The sequence below is a fragment of the Phaethon lepturus genome, unplaced genomic scaffold (assembly GCF_000687285.1).
Source record: "Phaethon lepturus isolate BGI_N335 unplaced genomic scaffold, ASM68728v1 scaffold12125, whole genome shotgun sequence".
Taxonomy (NCBI): domain Eukaryota; kingdom Metazoa; phylum Chordata; class Aves; order Phaethontiformes; family Phaethontidae; genus Phaethon; species Phaethon lepturus.
The window spans coordinates 8806-26028 of NW_010542691.1; the positions used below are offsets into that span (position 1 = coordinate 8806).

General features: G+C 41.6%; 1 protein-coding gene across 1 annotated transcript in view; it reads right to left on the reverse strand.

The window, feature by feature from the left end:
* Positions 1-2660: 2660 nt before the first annotated feature.
* LOC104621590 overlaps positions 2661-17223 on the reverse strand; it is a gene marked incomplete at its 3' end in the record, with an annotated part of 57222 nt that continues 42659 nt past the window's right edge. Inside the window, exon 6 of the mRNA XM_010288113.1 lies at positions 2661-2895. Within this exon, the coding sequence (XP_010286415.1) occupies positions 2661-2895 (235 nt within the window). The remainder of the gene's footprint in view (positions 2896-17223) is intronic.

The window sequence follows — 17223 nt, forward strand, 5'->3', positions numbered from 1 at the left end:
CTGCTTCTTGATCTTGTTTTATTAAATATGATACCCTTGATGGCATCTTTGTCCATCTTGAAACCTTCAGACTTACTTTGTTAGGGGAAAAAAAGAAGCAAGTCCACTACAAGTGTTCACTTAAGAGTTGCACTGGCCACAAACTACTTCGCCTGCTCCTTTCTGCGCATAAGGCCCTGCAATGAGTCTGTGTAATAAAGCCTGCAAAGCAATGCTCTGGGGGAAAGTACCTTAAGCACCGGTTTTGGTGGGTCAGCAATAAACCTCCTCACGGGATCTCATCTCCCATCCACCTCTCTGTTTTGCTGCTATAGTTGTTTCCAGCAGAAAGGTTGTAACATAAAAGAAAAGGCTCATATGCAGTTAGCTTGAAAGGAAAGGTCAACGGGCAGCAACAGCCAAGCAGCCCTCCCAGGGGAGGCCCATGTTACCCAGGGAAGGGCACTTCCACTCACTACAGTCCAACCCTACAAAGTACTCTGCCTCCTGATGCTGGTACCATATTCCAGTGGATGGCCTTAGAAAGACCAGTGGATATTATCTTATAAGGCTAAGTTTTGCCATGAAAAAGTGTATGTTTGGTCCTTTTAAAAAAGCATTTTGAGCCACACCTGTGAAGGCTGAATTTGGCAGGATCTTTTCTTTTTTCATGACAGTTATCACTGATGCTAGAATAACTAGAGCTTTTTTCCAGGCAAGACTTAAAATCTGGATAAGTGATGATATGAGAAATTGCATGAAAGACAGGAAACAAGCCAAAGCAATCATCAACTGCTCAAAAACACCTTCAGAAAAAGCAGCACTGTAAACTTTATATGTATTAAAAAAGGAGGGCATTAAAATGCAGAGCAAGAAGAAACTAGAGAAAAATCCATATGGGTTATATGGCCAAAGAAGCTGAAGCAACTATTAAAAGAGGCGATAGCAAAATACAAACTCAGCAGAAATCTAACTGGCACATCCACACCAGCCACAAGGCTTGTTAAGGATGAACACAGAAAGGCCTTGAAAACAAAAGAGAACAGTTGGCTTAGGCAACTGCAGTGGAAAAGTAGGCTGGATTTCAAATGTGTAGACAATAAGCTGATCTAACATCTGTCCTACAAGTATGCTCCAGAGATAGAATTAAATGGCAAAAAGCACTCAGACGGCACAGACTTTAAGAGATGACTTGATAACCTCCAACACAGGTCACTCCAGAGCATCTCGAGGAAATATGACGCACCAAGAAAAGTAACTCTCATCAAGCATTTACACTGAAGCACAGCCATACAGGTAAAGTAAAATATTGGCTCACGTCTGTATTTATTTTAGATGCTGGCATCAAACTACAATGTATTTCTCTGAATTTTAATTTGGCATTGCTATCAGAAGTAACAGAGATGCAACAGACACAACACATGACTCAGGAGCATTTTACAAGATTTAGAATTGTTGAGTCAAAGTGGCAGCACAACAGCGTGCAGCTATAACACAATGTCCAAGACTTAAAAAAAGATGGGGTTAATAATTAGCTGTAAAACGTCCGCAGACAAGACGAGTAACTCCCAACTCAAGCCCTATGCTGGAAAGTAATGGAACAAGATGGAAGTTAGTTCACATAGCTTGGTAGTAACTCAAAGACAGTAGAGGTAAGCAGAAAGAAATAGCATCACAAACTGGTGAGGTGGCAGCTCCATTCATAAGCTGAAACCAATGTTTTGTGGTAAAAACTACAACACTTTCACGCAAATGCTATCTCCACTTTTATTAACAGATGGTTATGAAAAATGGAAGTCTATCAACGGTATAAGCAGAGGTCTGTGCATCTTCAAAAGCAATCTCTCAGGAAAACATGGAGTATTAAATAGAACAGCTTTACAACCACCATCAAGATTTGTCAGAAACCAACAACTACTTATGCCGTAAGTTCCTGACATCTTTTCTGGACAACTGGGGCATGCATCAGGAATGCACCAGAGTATCTGTCCTGGCAAAGCCTTCACCAGCAACTGAAGGCACATGTTAAATGTGCCAATTGTCAGAATCCTTTCAACACACAGCTCTTCAAGAAGGGATTTAGTACTAGAAAGGACATGCAAAGAGCAGTATAAGCATAGTTTGGGACAGGGAAGCCTATTTTATTTTGCCCTAAGCAACACTTGATGGTTTGGATGGAATTTAGATTAAGAATAAAATAGGTTTGCCTTCAAAACAGATCGCATAATTGGCTTTAGGTTTTAGTGCAATTTTCTTTTCAAATGGACCAAATCTTGAAGGTGTTCATAACTCAACTGTTTGAAAACAGCAACAAACCTAACTGCCCCCAAGGAAATATATTCTTATCCCCAAACCGAGGCATATAGACTGGCTAGCCAAGCTGCGATGAAGGAAACTCTTACAGCAGCATCTTGAATTAAACAGCAACCAGCAGTCCCCAGACAGCCCTGAGAATTGCAAATCTAAAAGGTGTGACTTCTGTTTCACAGATTTACTTTGCATCAATCAGCCCTTAATATCCAGTCAAAACTCTGAAGACAGTTTAGCAGAAAGGGATAGAAGTGATAAGGCATTAAGCTTTTAGTCCTATATTTTATATCTTGCAGCAAAGCAAGGCAACAAAGTAATACTTCAAGAGTTTGCTCAAATAAAGGCTTAAAGCAGCAGTCTTATCTACTCACCCTTTTCACCAGTATCCAGGGAAAGTTTCTTCATGTCATCAGTCAACATATCCTGCGAGTGGTCTTGTCCATGCTCTGCATCATTATCATCAAACTGAGCTTCTATAATGACATCCGGACTTTTAGCGTCGCCTTTTGCTGCCCCTTGAGGAATGCAAGTCCCCAGCATATCCTCAGGGACATCTGATTCATGCGTGGCTTCTGCTTCTTTGTCACTACCATCTGGCTTTATTACCTGAAGAAGCAGGGGATTTAAAAAATAAACAAATAAATAAATAAAGACACGCTAAATCACTGGACTGAAGAAAGAAAACATTATCTTTCCTTTTTCATCTGCATCCCCAAGGAGCTGACAATGAATTGTGGGTGGCTGGTGGCACGCTGCAATTGCCGTGCAATTATCCACAGATATTGCACAATCGAAAGAGGTACCTCAGTAGGATAAAGATGGGAACGGCATGGCTTTTGCAATACTTCAACTGTGACAATAATGTATCCAAAGCGTATCTAGAGCATAACCATACAGTTCCTGCCAAGCCTCTAATCGGCTGTCCAGAAGTTGGGAGTAAGCACAGAGAGGGAGGAGGATACACTACAATTTAATGAGTTGCTTAGACCATTGTTCACCAAGATACACTAATCATCCTGGGAAGTCCCAAAACTCAAGCAGTTCCAGCGAATGCTGGGATCATGTCAAAGCACATCTCTGGGAGAGCTCCCCAACATGCAATTAGGAACAGACTGAAAAAGTACAGACCAGAGAACACGGTGCCCTGCGACCTGCAGAGGAACTGAACTGTGGCAGCTTGGTAAGTCACCAGGCTTTCCATTTATTTCAGGCTCCAGTCTTTTCGTTAAAGGCACTCAATTATTGTTGTTACTTATACAAATCTTCTAATTAAATTACCGAGAGGAATGAACTCAGTTAAAGTACGAATTACTTCACCATTAGCTAACTGATAATTCATATAAGAAACTCTGACCATTGCTATAAATTTGTCCCCACTTTAATGCAGCAATGGCACAGGGGAGGAGAAACCATATGTGTAATCATGTCAAACAAAATCATGAACATTCCATGTCCCAGTAAAGTAGACAACAGACATTGAGGGCATCCCTCATTGCATGTGAGAGAGGCAGAAACAGCTCCATCTCAGGATATAACGGTCAAAATGGTTGATACCTTGGATACACATGCCTTTACTAGCATCCTTCACGCAATCAACAGCGAGTTGCAAGCGCCTACCCAGCCCTGGAACCTAGATCCAGCTTTTAGTTTCAAAAGTGTTTAAGTTTCACTCAAGCTGTGGTACTTCAGCACGAGATTCAAATCAGCATGGAGTAAGAAATAATTTACTAAAGGTTAAAATCACAAAGAAACTGGGTGACCCCATTCCAATGCCCTCCCAGTGACTGAGCTCCTCTCCAGCTGGTTCTGGAATTCGCCAAGCAGGTAACTCCCTGGATATGCTCCTCCAAGGTCCCCAGTCCTCATCATCACTAAGCCAGTACATGACAGCAGCAACTCATGCCACCAGCAAGGCAAGAGAAGAGCCCTTTAAAAAATGCAATTTAAAAAAAACACCTTTCTGGTTACATACTTTATATGATAAAGTCACTAGAAATAAGCATAAATAGCCTCAACAGGTCCTGGCTGAAGACAACCATTGGAAGTAAGAAAAATACAATCCAAAAAGCTCCACAAATTGTTGTTTAGTAACTAAAAAGCAAATTGATCAAATCAGACCTGTACAGGGAAGACTTTCACAATTTTACATATACAGAGCTACAGTCATACTCTCAAGGAGTACCCATGTCTTTGTAATCTTTTCACAGTACATAGCAGAAATAAAATCAATTTTAAAATGGGGCTGAATTCAAGTCTTAAAAAAAAAAAAAACCCTAAGATGACATTACTTTGAACTCTTGTTACCTTTTGTGACTCTGCTTTCCATCTTTATTTTCATTTTTTAATATGTATATAATTTGTTACCATAGCAGATTTTGACTCAAACATTAAATCGTGACAAAAAGGGAAGAAGTTTGGCAGAAGGTGGGAAAATGGCCGATTATTAAACCTGGCTACATTTGGTACATAAAATACTGACACACAATGGTCTGGGCAAGAACAGTCTATTAGATTAGGGAGCTGACAAGGCTCCACACGCTAGTGACTCTGCCAGTGTGCCTATCCAAAAAGAAAACCAGTGTCAACAGTAACGTTTGGACCCTACCATGGTCAGATGTGGATGTATTCAGCTCTTAAATTTCAGTTGCACCAGATGTGTACAAGTGTGCAACTGCAGCAGGAATTCATTTTCTTCAACCCCTTCAGGCTTTGTCTGAATTTCTTTCTCTCCAAGTCGTTCTTTGGAGAGTGAGAGATGTGTTTCAGGTGCTGAATTACAAACCTTTCTATATGTAATGCAGCAAACAACATTGAATATATCTGAGTGATAGGAAGGGCTTCTCTAAAGCTGCTGCACTGAAAAGCTTATGCTTGCAGAGTTTATATTGCATTAAAGACTGCAGCAAATACAGATTTCTTCTTAAATGCTATGTGTTAAAATTACCGTGCTTTCCCTGAGGTAGAGGACACACACCACTCTGCTAGCTAGCATGATACTCCAGCTGTGACTACCTAAGCCCCCAGTCACACATTTCCTTATGGATTTGCAAATGGATTTTTAAGTAAAGTTTTCCAGAGTCCACAAAATCACAAGCAGCAAAATGTCCAGATGCTGGCAAGCATAGGCAGTAGGATTTGTTTTCTTTTTAAGGCCAAGACAGATCATTTAGGCTGACCTCATACATAACAGAGCAGGGAATTTCACCCAAGATTTCTTACATCACAACAAAAATTTAGGGAAGCTGTACATCACAGGACTGGAAAGCTGCATAAGACTTTACAAAATAGGGAGCTCAATGGATACAATTACTCCATTTAAGATGATCAGAGTTGCTGGCCAAAATGAGCTCATCACACAGATTCCGAAAAGCAGGATGCTTCTGTATATGAGCAGCAGCAAATCTGACCATGACAGAATAAGCGTTTCTGACATGCAGCATCTTGGAAACCAGAAACTGATGGTATTGCTCTCTCCTATTTCTTATGCTACTGAAGCTCACACATGACATAATGCATACAGCTAGAACATATCGGTACTTATCAGAGGTGCAAAATGAATCAAATACACAATTGGCTAAGTCTATCCCATAGTTATACGTGCGGTACAGAGCATCATTCTCTGCCAATGCAGCTGACTGCATGGACCCAGAAGGAAGGGATTCCCCCTTGCTGCATACACACGAAATGTCTACTACTACCATGCAAACATTCCAGGATGCATGGTGAAAGCCCCTTAAAAGGACCTTAACTTCCTGACCCGGGAAGACAAATGTCAACCTTACACTTGTATTATTTTCATATGCTCTTTAATAATAATAAAAAAATGTTTTAATAAGGATTTTGATGAAAGTCAATTGCTTATTTGAATGTCTGATCCTTAAGATAGTGGCTGATTAAGTTTTCTTCCAACTTTAAACAAACATCTATCACTGAACAAGCTTCAAGTTTCTGCCCCATAGTGATTGGTTTGTAAAGTCATAGCTGACTGAACACAAGATCTTTGAATGAAAATCCCATTTCAACCATAAATATAATAAAAAACAGCTAGTGGGCAAGAATGTCCTGGCATGGATATGTACAATCTGGACAGCAGAGTGATTGCCTCGCTGCATCCAGCCCAGTCTTGAAGTAGCCATCAAATGAACAATTGTCCTTACTCGGGAAGAATTTATTCCAACAGAAAACTGAACCAGGAATCTGTGCATCTGAAAGCACAAGGGTTACCTCCTGAGCTGCAGGAGAAACTGCTTTCTCTGCCAGAAGCAATCTTATATCTGCCCTGTTAGTTCCAAGCTTTTCACAGACTTTCCACCTAAGAGTCGCATCCACACACAGACAAAGCCCAGGCCTGTTTACTCTCAGATTAGGTATGGGTTTTTTTGCTGCTGCCTCCTCAATGGCAACAGCTAACAACTCATACATTAGTCTCCAATCTCAAACTATTGAACAGACCAGTGATTTTCAATCATCTTTGAGCTATTAACCCTCCAGTTTTTCCCAATAAATGCACCAAGCCCCCAAAGTGTTTAAGCCTGACACTAATAGGTTTGCTTTTCTTCCTTATTCATCTCTGATACTTACAAGCAAACCATGAATCCACATAGATGTGAAGATGAGACATGAATGACTGCTGGACTAGACACACTTGGACGGATGCACCTTGCATGGCTAAAAACTTTCCACATAGTGTCACTGTTTTCAATAGCAGCTTGTACAAAGCGACCTCCTTCACTGAAAGCATTTTGCAGGTAAGGAAGCAGGATCATCTTCACTACAGCTGTTTTGGACACAGATTCAGTAAAAATTAAATTCTTCATCTCACTCAAAATACTGGTGTTAAAAAGAGTAAGGATACTGGAGAAGAATGGAGATTATATTAGCACAACACTTCTTCTCTGTAGGTCAGTCAAAACCCAGCAAAATGCCTCATAATGAGTAACCAAACCCAAAGTGTCTAACTGATCCAAAAGATTTTAGAAGTGACAAGCAATTAATGGTAACTCTCTTCACTGGGGCAGACAGACAATGCACAAAGAGGCTCCTCACACCACTACAGAAAGAGGCAGTAGATTCACCAGTGAGTAGAAGCTGAAGACAAATTCATAGCAGGCAGGCAGGTCACATAAACAGAGAGGACTAAAGATGGGAACAGATAAAAGGGAAATAAGGTTTTCAGCCCAAGCCTACCTTCTGAGGTTTGCAAACCAAGGTAGGATGCCTTTCTTCTGAAAAATACTTTGGTCAAACATACATTCTGCTTTAGCTATAGACAAGTTATTATGCTCAATACTGGGTAGGGGGACAAAGTTTAGGTCAGAGTCATTGGTCCTCTTTGCAGTTGAGCCTTAGTTAAGCAACAAGTTTGAGAAACAGAAACACATTGAAAGTGGTTATTTCAAAAGGAAGACAGATGAAAACAGGGACTTTGGACCAAATTACCATCTTACCATTAAAAAGACCGTTGCTACCACAACACTAATACAAACACCACATTTCATACCAATACTGTGAACACCTGCATCTATTAGTCTCCCAGCTTTTGCCATATTAAACAGGCTTCACTTAAAAGCCAGTTCCCTAATGTTCACTCACGAGGGAGCAGGAACAGAGCCTGGCTAACATGAGGATGCTGTCACAGCTCATACACACGTGCTAGAGCCAAGCTACCATAAATATTGCAAGGAAGAGCTTTGCTTTTCTGAAAAGAGCAACCAAACAAAGGCTGGCTCACTCTAGCTCCTTCTTGGATAAAGAAAGGATGGCACTTCCAATAAGAGAAAAACCACCTGTCCCAATCACCCTTCCTTCTCTTTATAACCCCACATACACCAAACAGCTCTGGAAAAGACAACAACTCAGTAAAGGTGGCTAGTCTCTGTAGCAGTAGTTAGGGCGTTATTTTTAAAATAACAATAGGGTTAGACTGGGGTTTTTTGTTGTGGTCCAGGGTTGGATTTTTTTTTTTTTTTTAACAATCTTTTAAGTCTAAATCACTGGAAACATTTGCTAACCGCCCACAGGATAGCTATTTTATATTAAACAGCACATTATAGTTTACATTCCAGACATCACATTGGATGCAGTAATCATACAAACATCCAAACTAAAATCTCTCCCTCTTGATTAGGAAAAGGCTGCTTGCTCCTCTGCATTGGGCTCTGTTGTTCCCAGATGTCACACGCAATTTTGTCACAGCAGTTGCTATAAAGTCATCCTGCTTGGGGATTCCAAGGGGTACACAATCTGAGTACACAAAGGCTTCTTGGGAACAGTGACTTTTCAGAGCTCTTCTCTGACTTGCTCACACGGCAATAAATGAGAGGTGGGAGAGAAACAAATGAAATCCAATGCATGTGTTTTCAAAACAAAATGTAGAGACAGACCTGCAATATGCTCATCAAACCTATGGAGGTCCCAAAGTCATCTCCCCTGCCCTCACCAGCATCCTGCATCCTCTCCACTCAGATCAACCTCCAAAGTGAGTTTTTACTGCAGAGTTAATTCAAGTAATCAGACTGAGCATCCAGGCTTAGTCCAGCTGAGCAGATACAGAAGACAGCCCTACATCCAGTCTTGTCAGGCAGCTGCACAAGTAACAGAATTAACTGCAGGAAAAAAAAACAACTCCAGACAGACACCTTTTCTCACTACTTCATCCTGCTTCCACCAACAAACCTAATTCCTGATCTGTTCACTCATCTTCTCTCTGTGCTTCAGGCTGCACCTAAACATCACAGGTTACAGCGTGTCCCCTCCAAGTCCCGCTCAAGTCCTTCTCCTACCACCTTGCACAAATAACCAGAATAACAAGTGGAAAAGCATCAACAGGGAAAATTCTCAAGACTGACCTTCCTGAATCCTAAAGCCGAAACAAGAATTGTCTCCTCACCATGCATCTCTACTCCCTATCTGTTCTCTCACCTGTCGTTTGCCTCTGAAAGCTCCCCACTAACGTTGCCCTGGCCTTCATCCTACACCTACAGTCTACTTCCAAACACGTTTATCAACACTTCATTATCACCGAGCAGGAGACAGTTGCCTCTGCCCCTGTCTCTCCTCAAGTCTACTCCTGCCTTCATCCCCTTCCTGCCACCTCTGTGTGGTCTCTCCAGACCCATCTTTCCCAAATCTGGCTCTTGTACCACTGCCTGTAGGATATACAGTCCTAGGATCAGCACCATGTTCCCTCAAGTTCATTTCCTCTGGTTCTCCTCACAGGGTAAATTAAACAGCTCCATCTGTATGCTCCTGCCTTTCGTACCCTCTAACAACTGCTGAGAAGCAGGAAAAGTTGTCAGAAGCAGCTGCTCCCTGCTCAGCACAGGTACCCCACGTGCCGTGGCACCAGCGGCATGGATCACACCACTCCACAGCTCCAAAAAGGAGGCAGCCACTCTGCAGCCTGCCCAGGAAATATCTGAGCTCAAAGGTGACCCCTTGCCCCAAGCTGCTTTGAAAGCAGAGCGGGTAAAGGCTCATAATAAGCCTCTGGCAGGTCTGTACAACCTTTCCCAAGAATTACTTGGGAATACCGCCGAGAGATGTCTGTCTGGGCTTGAGGGGATTCACACTTCAGAGCTGCGCTGTGGTATTTAGACACGCTAAGGGTAATGGGGTCAAGAAGACATGGGGAAGGACAGTGTCCCTGTGCCCACTTGCAGGGAATACTGTACCATCTCCTTTATAGACAAGCCAACTTGGTCAGGACTCCCAACAGCATTAAAGAGCTGTGTATTATTACCGCCAGATCAACGAACTTGTTTCACACTTTCCACCCCTGCTGCCACCCCGGGGATTTGATTTGGTGCTAGAAAAACAGCCTCTATTTTCAGAATACCTACTGCCATTGCACCGACCTTCCCACACACATTCCCCAAAACACAGGAGTCCCTGGAGCAGAAGCAATACAACAAACACCTCGTGTCCCAGCCACGGCTTCCCAACCCACACGCTATTCTTTTATGCGGCTCCGTGCCGTCACACTTAAAGCAGTGATGAATACGTAGCCATAGCCCATCACCTGTACAGCAAATCTCTCTAACGAGAAAAGTTTGACCCCAGGGAGGTCCAAAAGATCTAGTTCAGCATCCAGCCATTACCACCACCCGGGAATCAACTTTCTCCTACACACTCACAAAAATCCAGTGAGGCACACACAGTTCCTCCATCTCCTACAAGCAAAAGCTTTTTATAAGAGGCCCTTAAAACTGGCAGCCTCCCTGCTGGACCCCAGTGAAATGTTCCTTGTACCCTGGGTCTTTGTATTGCCTGCTCCTCACAAGACCTCCCACTTTGGTGCATCTCATGAGCTGTGCGTTGCACTCCAGGCCACAGCGAACTGGAAACAAGAGTGTAATGCACAGGGCCCAGCTATGAGGTTGCCAGAACATATTGGTTTGAAACATCACAGAAAATATTCGGCTCCATATTTTCAACAGTAGCCAGGAAGAAAATGCATGGAACAATTTTGAGAACTGTTTTTCAAAAGTCATTTAAATCAAATTATGCCCCATCCACACTGGCAGCAAAACCCTCTCTACTAACTGGAACTGGTTTCTTTTTTTTTGCGTGTGTGTTCTTTTCTTTTTGGTCTAACTATTTTTTTTTTTTTTTTAAAAAAGCTGTATCCCAGCCATCTTTTTCTGGTAATGTGGACAGGCACTGCAACACTACAGCAATGGGTGCCAACACAAAACCTATGATGCACAGTCCCTAGAATAAATCACTCAAGAGAGGTGGATTAGAAGAAGAGAGCAACGTAAGGTTACATCTTCAAAGGTACAATTCTCTGAAATCACTGCAATTTCAGCAAACTACTGCAGAAAGGTATCCAGTTTGTATCTGATGTAAAGAAGCAGACAGGCTTTTGGATTATTTGCAACTTGAAGACAATACTGTGAATCAATATATATTTTAAAAGATGTAATTATTACACAGTGCTTGCATGTAATCAGAAAAGAATCTACTTTTGCTGAGTGTGTATCATTTGAAAGCTGCAATGCCAAGCAAATCCACACCGTTGGCTCACACAAACCCAAAGTATTATCCATTACTGCCTTTTTTTTTTTTTAACAATACAAGCATGTATGAAAAACATATTTCCTGGAAACAATGATACTCTTTGAAGACTTATTCAACATTTCATAAACCAAACAAGCCTGCACCCGCACGTGCCCGTAAGAGGAAAGTGGGTTGACAATGCAAACTAATCAAAACGTACTGGAAGGACTATCCAAGATATTTGCATACCTATACCTCCCAAGGCTATATAGGTTTGATGCTTTGTTCAGAACTGCGTAAAAATTATTTCCCATGTGTCTAAGACAATCTCTTACTGGTGATCAGCACTTTAACTCATCAAGGCAGGAAACAAACAAATCAACCAAGAGTTAACACGTTGGGGCTCGTGCCTTAAGCCCCTCACTTTCTTTTTTTGTTCCTTTTGATTGGGCTCTGAGTGCCAGCTCCCAGGGGTCTCAGCCCTGCGCATGTTTTGACACACTTTCAAAGCCCAGAATGGTACACCTGGGACAAAGCACACACTGTTCAGGAAGTGCATAGGGGCCAAGAAAAGCAATAGAAATTTCCACAGTTAACTTGCATTACTGGTTGCCAATAAGCCTCTTATTATGAAAACCCATAATTGGAAACTGTCATATTACAGAACAATTTATGGAAGTTTTCAGAGTATATATGCCCCAGTGGGAACTTCCTTTGACTGGTGTGTTCCATCAGCCCAGGTCTGCTTATTTATTCACACAGTGGGAGAAGAGCTTCAGGAAACTAAACAAGTCATTGCTGAAGCATCACCAAGACTCCCACTCTAGGAGTGCTTCAAACAGTTCTTAGCTCCTTAGTCTTTCCAGTCATCCATCTTTATGTCTACATTCAGTCAACAGCTGGACTGCCCTATCTTTATTTCATTTTATTTTCTGCAGGAACATTCTTGCACTTATATTATGATCAACTGCTCCTTTGAGGACATAGAAGGCAAAATGCAGCTGCTCTGGGCTGAGTGCATCCCGCTATGCCTGCCTCAATTCCATCAAATGAGCTCGGCAAAATTAGATCCTACTCCTACAGTCTCTACTCTGCCACACCAGGGAAACTGGCAGCTTCATTAATTCCTAAATCAGATTTCAATTGTATTAAAATACGGCTCCAACCAAGAACAGCAGCCTCCCCCAATGCCAGCATGATACTATTAAAGTAAACTGCACAAAAACAGCCAGTGCTTCCTTTGCAGACAGTCATGTTTTGGTGCGAAGGTAAAGGTATTTTGTAACACATACTGCAGATACATCCCAGGCAACTTGAGACTTTTAGCAACAGAAGACTGGAAGTCCACTTCAACACTACATTTTCCATACAGGACCCAGCAGGTACCACCTGCCGGAGTGGTTTCTCACTACAAGCAGCTCTATCCTCTAGGAAATGGGTTGAGACCTCAACTGATCATCAGGTTAACTGTATTTTGGCATGCTGTGCTGCTGCCAGTTCCACTCAGGCACACCAAGACCACTGTTGAATTCAGTACCTTCCCCATCACCCTGGGACAGGCACTGAAAAGGCTCTGTGCTCAGGGGAAGCTGTGGCAGAACAGGGATGGCCACAGTTGAAGAGGACCACCTGCAGAGGAAAGGAATTGGAGGAGATAATCCTTGCAAGCATGGTAAGTGGGGGGAAAGAAAATCAGATTATTCACTGGGGATAAAAGATACCAGCTTCCTCTACTGTTGAGAGCTTCCTGTGTCCCTTAAAGTAATTTCTGAAGGGAAGACAAGCTGTGAGCCAAATTTACTCCTTCACACTTGGTATCAGCAAATTCTGACCCTGGACAGAATCTCACTGCAACATAGAGCACTAAGCACCTGTGGAGGAGAAGAGGGAAATGACAGCAGCACATTTTACTCAGAGATTCCTTCAAATGTACAGGCTGGGTTATCAAACTGGGAAGGTTCCCCACCTGTGACCTAAACCTGTTACAAATTCATTTATCTGGGCTTCCTGACAAAGAGACTGTTTCACTCTTTTAGGAGTCCTTGAATGCCTAGTTAGAAAGTGGAGGTGGGACTGCCTTCATATGAAATCACTGCTGCAGCCAGGAAATCCCACACTTCCATATCTATCCTAGACTCTCAACAGGTTCTTTACGAAGTGCATCAGTAAAGTAATCCTGCTCAAGGAAAATCCTGCTCTCAATCACCCATGACTTTTGGTAAATCATTCAAACCATCTTGCCTCATTTGCACTACTGGCACTGTGCTAGGCAGATCTGCATATCCTGAAGAGGTTACAGCTGAATTTCACACGGCTAACAAGGTAGAGTCTGAGTGTGAAAAAGTGGCTGAAAATAGTAAAGCGGCTGCATGGATATGTGGTAAAGCCACAAACACAAATACCTGAACAGTTTTCATAAATTAAGTATCTACGGTTGCTCTGCTTCATGGGTATCAAAGCAGGAGTATGTCAAATAAAAACGCATCAAGGCAGCTGGGGGAGGCAGGTGTCCCGGGAGAAAGTGAGGGGGTATTTCTCCACTCAGAAAATGGGGAAGATACTTGATTTACATGCAGATGTGAGGATTAATGTTTCCAAATACTTCACCTAGGTTCAAAGCATTACTTAACTTTTGGGGGGTTATCAGAAACACTAACACACCAGTTTGCTTTCTATGAACAGAGGGAGGCTTTCTTCTCTTCCCACCCAGGGACTAAGGCTTAACCACATAGATCATGTTCAGGGTTTCACACCCATAGATCTGACTTTCACAGCAGCTACTCACATTGAAGGACAGCATTAGTTTATTTACAGCTGCTGGTTGAAATTAAGATAGGATAGAAACTTATGTCCCACGGTTCCAAAAACAAAGCACCACTTCTTTTTTTGTCATTGGGAGAAAACAAATTCTTACTTCTACACACAAAGCTAACAGGCTTATCACTAATCAGAGCACTTACTGAATTCCTATTTAAAGATGACCTGAGGCATCATTCAGTTATACCACACCTCAGAATATCATTAGAACAGCAAAACAGAAGCAAAATCATGAATGGCTCCAGAGTTATAACCATAGCATAGCTCCCTCTTCATAAGTTTCAGGCACTTACTAATAAGAATTTTTGACAATTTGGTTATCTGTGCCTATCCAAAATTAGTTCAAACCTTAGTCAAAACATTTAAAATTGAAATTAAGTAGTTTAGAACAAATTACCTGATTTTGAAATGTTTAGGTAATTGTCTACTATAAAAACGTAAAACTAAAGTTTTAATAAAAACTTCTTCACTGAACTCACCTCCAGCAGTAAAACTACTTCACCAAGGTGCTCTCCATAGCTACCTTTCTGCTGCGACTTTTGCTTGTTATGTAGCTTCATCTTTTCCTTTTATGTGTATCATTATGTAGCTTCAACCATCTTTTAACAGTTGGATTTGATGACCTCAAAGGTCCTTTCCAACCTCAATGATTCTGTGATCTATACACACGCAACAGCTACAGTAATGAAGAACTGATCTCCTTCTAAAAGCAAGTCACAAGCCTGCCATAACAGAAGACACACTAGAAGGAAAGGCACAAGAGCACAGTAACTGGACTGGCTCCAGGGAATTGGTATGTCTGTCTTTTTCTGCTGAAAGGCAAGGAAATGCCCATTGAGGGCACAGGTCCCACACAAAAACTCTATCTCTGACAAAATGCATCCTTTCCAGGGTTATTTGTTTTCCAGTTGTGCTCAGTTGCCTCAGTCAGAATTCGGGACACACCATGCTGAGTGCTGCACCAAAACATACACAACATTGTTAATGCTCAACAAAACATTTATGAAGTTTTTATTAAAGACAAAACACATTAACGGGGGGAATATATGAGAACAAGAATGTTACACACAGATTGCCTTTGAAAGGAGCTCATCTTAATGGAACTTAAAGCAAACTGGGGGCCCAAGGTGTAGTAAAGATGCTTCTTGAATCAGATGAGTGATGCCCAGCACTTTGCTGAGGACTTATATTACTGCAGTGTTTTCTCTCCTTCTAGTGAAAACAATCAGTATCACTTGGTTTCCTCTTGAAATGGCAGCAGTGAAACTGCTGGCATTTACGTCAGATGGATCTGCTCACATTACTTAGTGACGAATCTTATTAAAAAGCAAGCATCTCAAGCGAAAGGTCTATAGCTCAGTTTGCTTGCATTTACCTTTACCAACATGGTATGCTTCACTGAATTTCAAAGCAGTGTTTATTAGAAGAGTAAAACACATCAGCATCCTCCACCAGGCTTCTCAGCTTATTTTCATGACGTCAATATTCAGGTTTATTTAATCCAGTGAAAATATACATTGATTAAACATGGTCTCAGAGCATCTCCTGCAGCACTGAAAAAGACAGTAAATAGGAATGGCATATTTGTACTTCTTTCCTTCAGAATGAGATTTACCATTACCACAAACAAGGTATATCTCACCTTTGCAACCAGCAATTTAAAAAGCCTCTCCCTGCAGTGAGCACCGGGAAGGACTGGCCACCATAGAGTTCCCTGCTTCTTGATGCCATGTACCCTCTGGTCTGTTAGTCCTGCCTGGCAATGAATGCTGCTCTATCAAAAGCTTTTCCACAGAATGAATCAAAAGTTAAGCTCAATTGTTATAACTCAATTTAGAGTTTAATGCAGGGCAAGGGACTAGCACTGAGGGGTTTCCATTGTACGACTTCTCTACAAGCTGAGTACCACTAACAAGAGATTTCAGCGTATACTTCTCCAATGTACAAAGCAGTCCAGGTTTTCCTTCCCTCTCTTAAAATTCATTAAAAAGCCTTATTCGAGCTGAGATGTTATGTACAAGTTTTCTGCCAGGAACAAATTTTTACAACTGAGTTTTAAGCTCCTTTAAAAAAAAAAATCCAGAAATTTATAATGGAAATACTGACAGTGGCCATAATCACAAGTACAGAAACATTATTGCGATAGGTAGTTCATATCCCATCCAAAATGAAAAGAAACGTTGGTCTCAACCAAATTCCACGCTCGTTCTGTAACAATAGCCAGTTATGAGATCAGTAAAAACAGGTGCAAACAAAAAATACTTGAGATTTAAACACTGATGATGGCAGCATAAAGCCATCACCTTGGTCATTAAGCTCTGATTGTGCAATATTTATTTTTTTTTTTTAGAAAGTCTTGAATTACTTTATAACTCATTTCTCCTCGGCAAACCCTTCTCTTAGTGGTCATCACAGGCTAACTTGGCAAATCTTTGAACTGTGCTTCCAAATCCTAATAGCTTGACCATTCCCATAAATTATTAATATACTGATTTATATGCAGTTTTGTCAATTTTATCTCTTGGCTCAGTCTGACAAAGCCCACCACTATATGTGCGCAGCTCAGACAGTCACACAAAAGCCAGCTACTCCCTGCTGACACACTAAAGCTCTGCCCTGTCACTTGCCATGAGTTCTTCCCTCTGCCTCAGGATAAACTTTATGTTCCAGTAGGAAGTGGATGGCTGCACTCTGTAACAAACTGAATCTCCCAGGCTATGCAAAAGCAGTGATGAGCTACCTGTGACACTGCCTGAGATGTTGTATACAAAAAAAAAATCCAGAAATTTATAATGGAAATACTGACAGTGCCCATAATCACAAGTACAGGGCACTTGTGATGCCTGTACTTGTGGCATCTTACACATCAAAAAGACAGAATCAGGGTCCATCTGTAGCAATATATTCCTCTTAATATTCTGAACGCACTTCCAATTCTCTTAAATATGCAGTAAACACTGTGATGCAATGTAGAAACACAAGAATTACGTGCTTGGTTGTGTTAAAGAGGTGATAACGGGCTACGTGGGGAAGCGCCACAGCATCAAGTGTTAACCCCATTCAACACTCTTGCAAAATGAATCTGAGAATGGCAAAATTCAGAAGCACAGCTCAAAA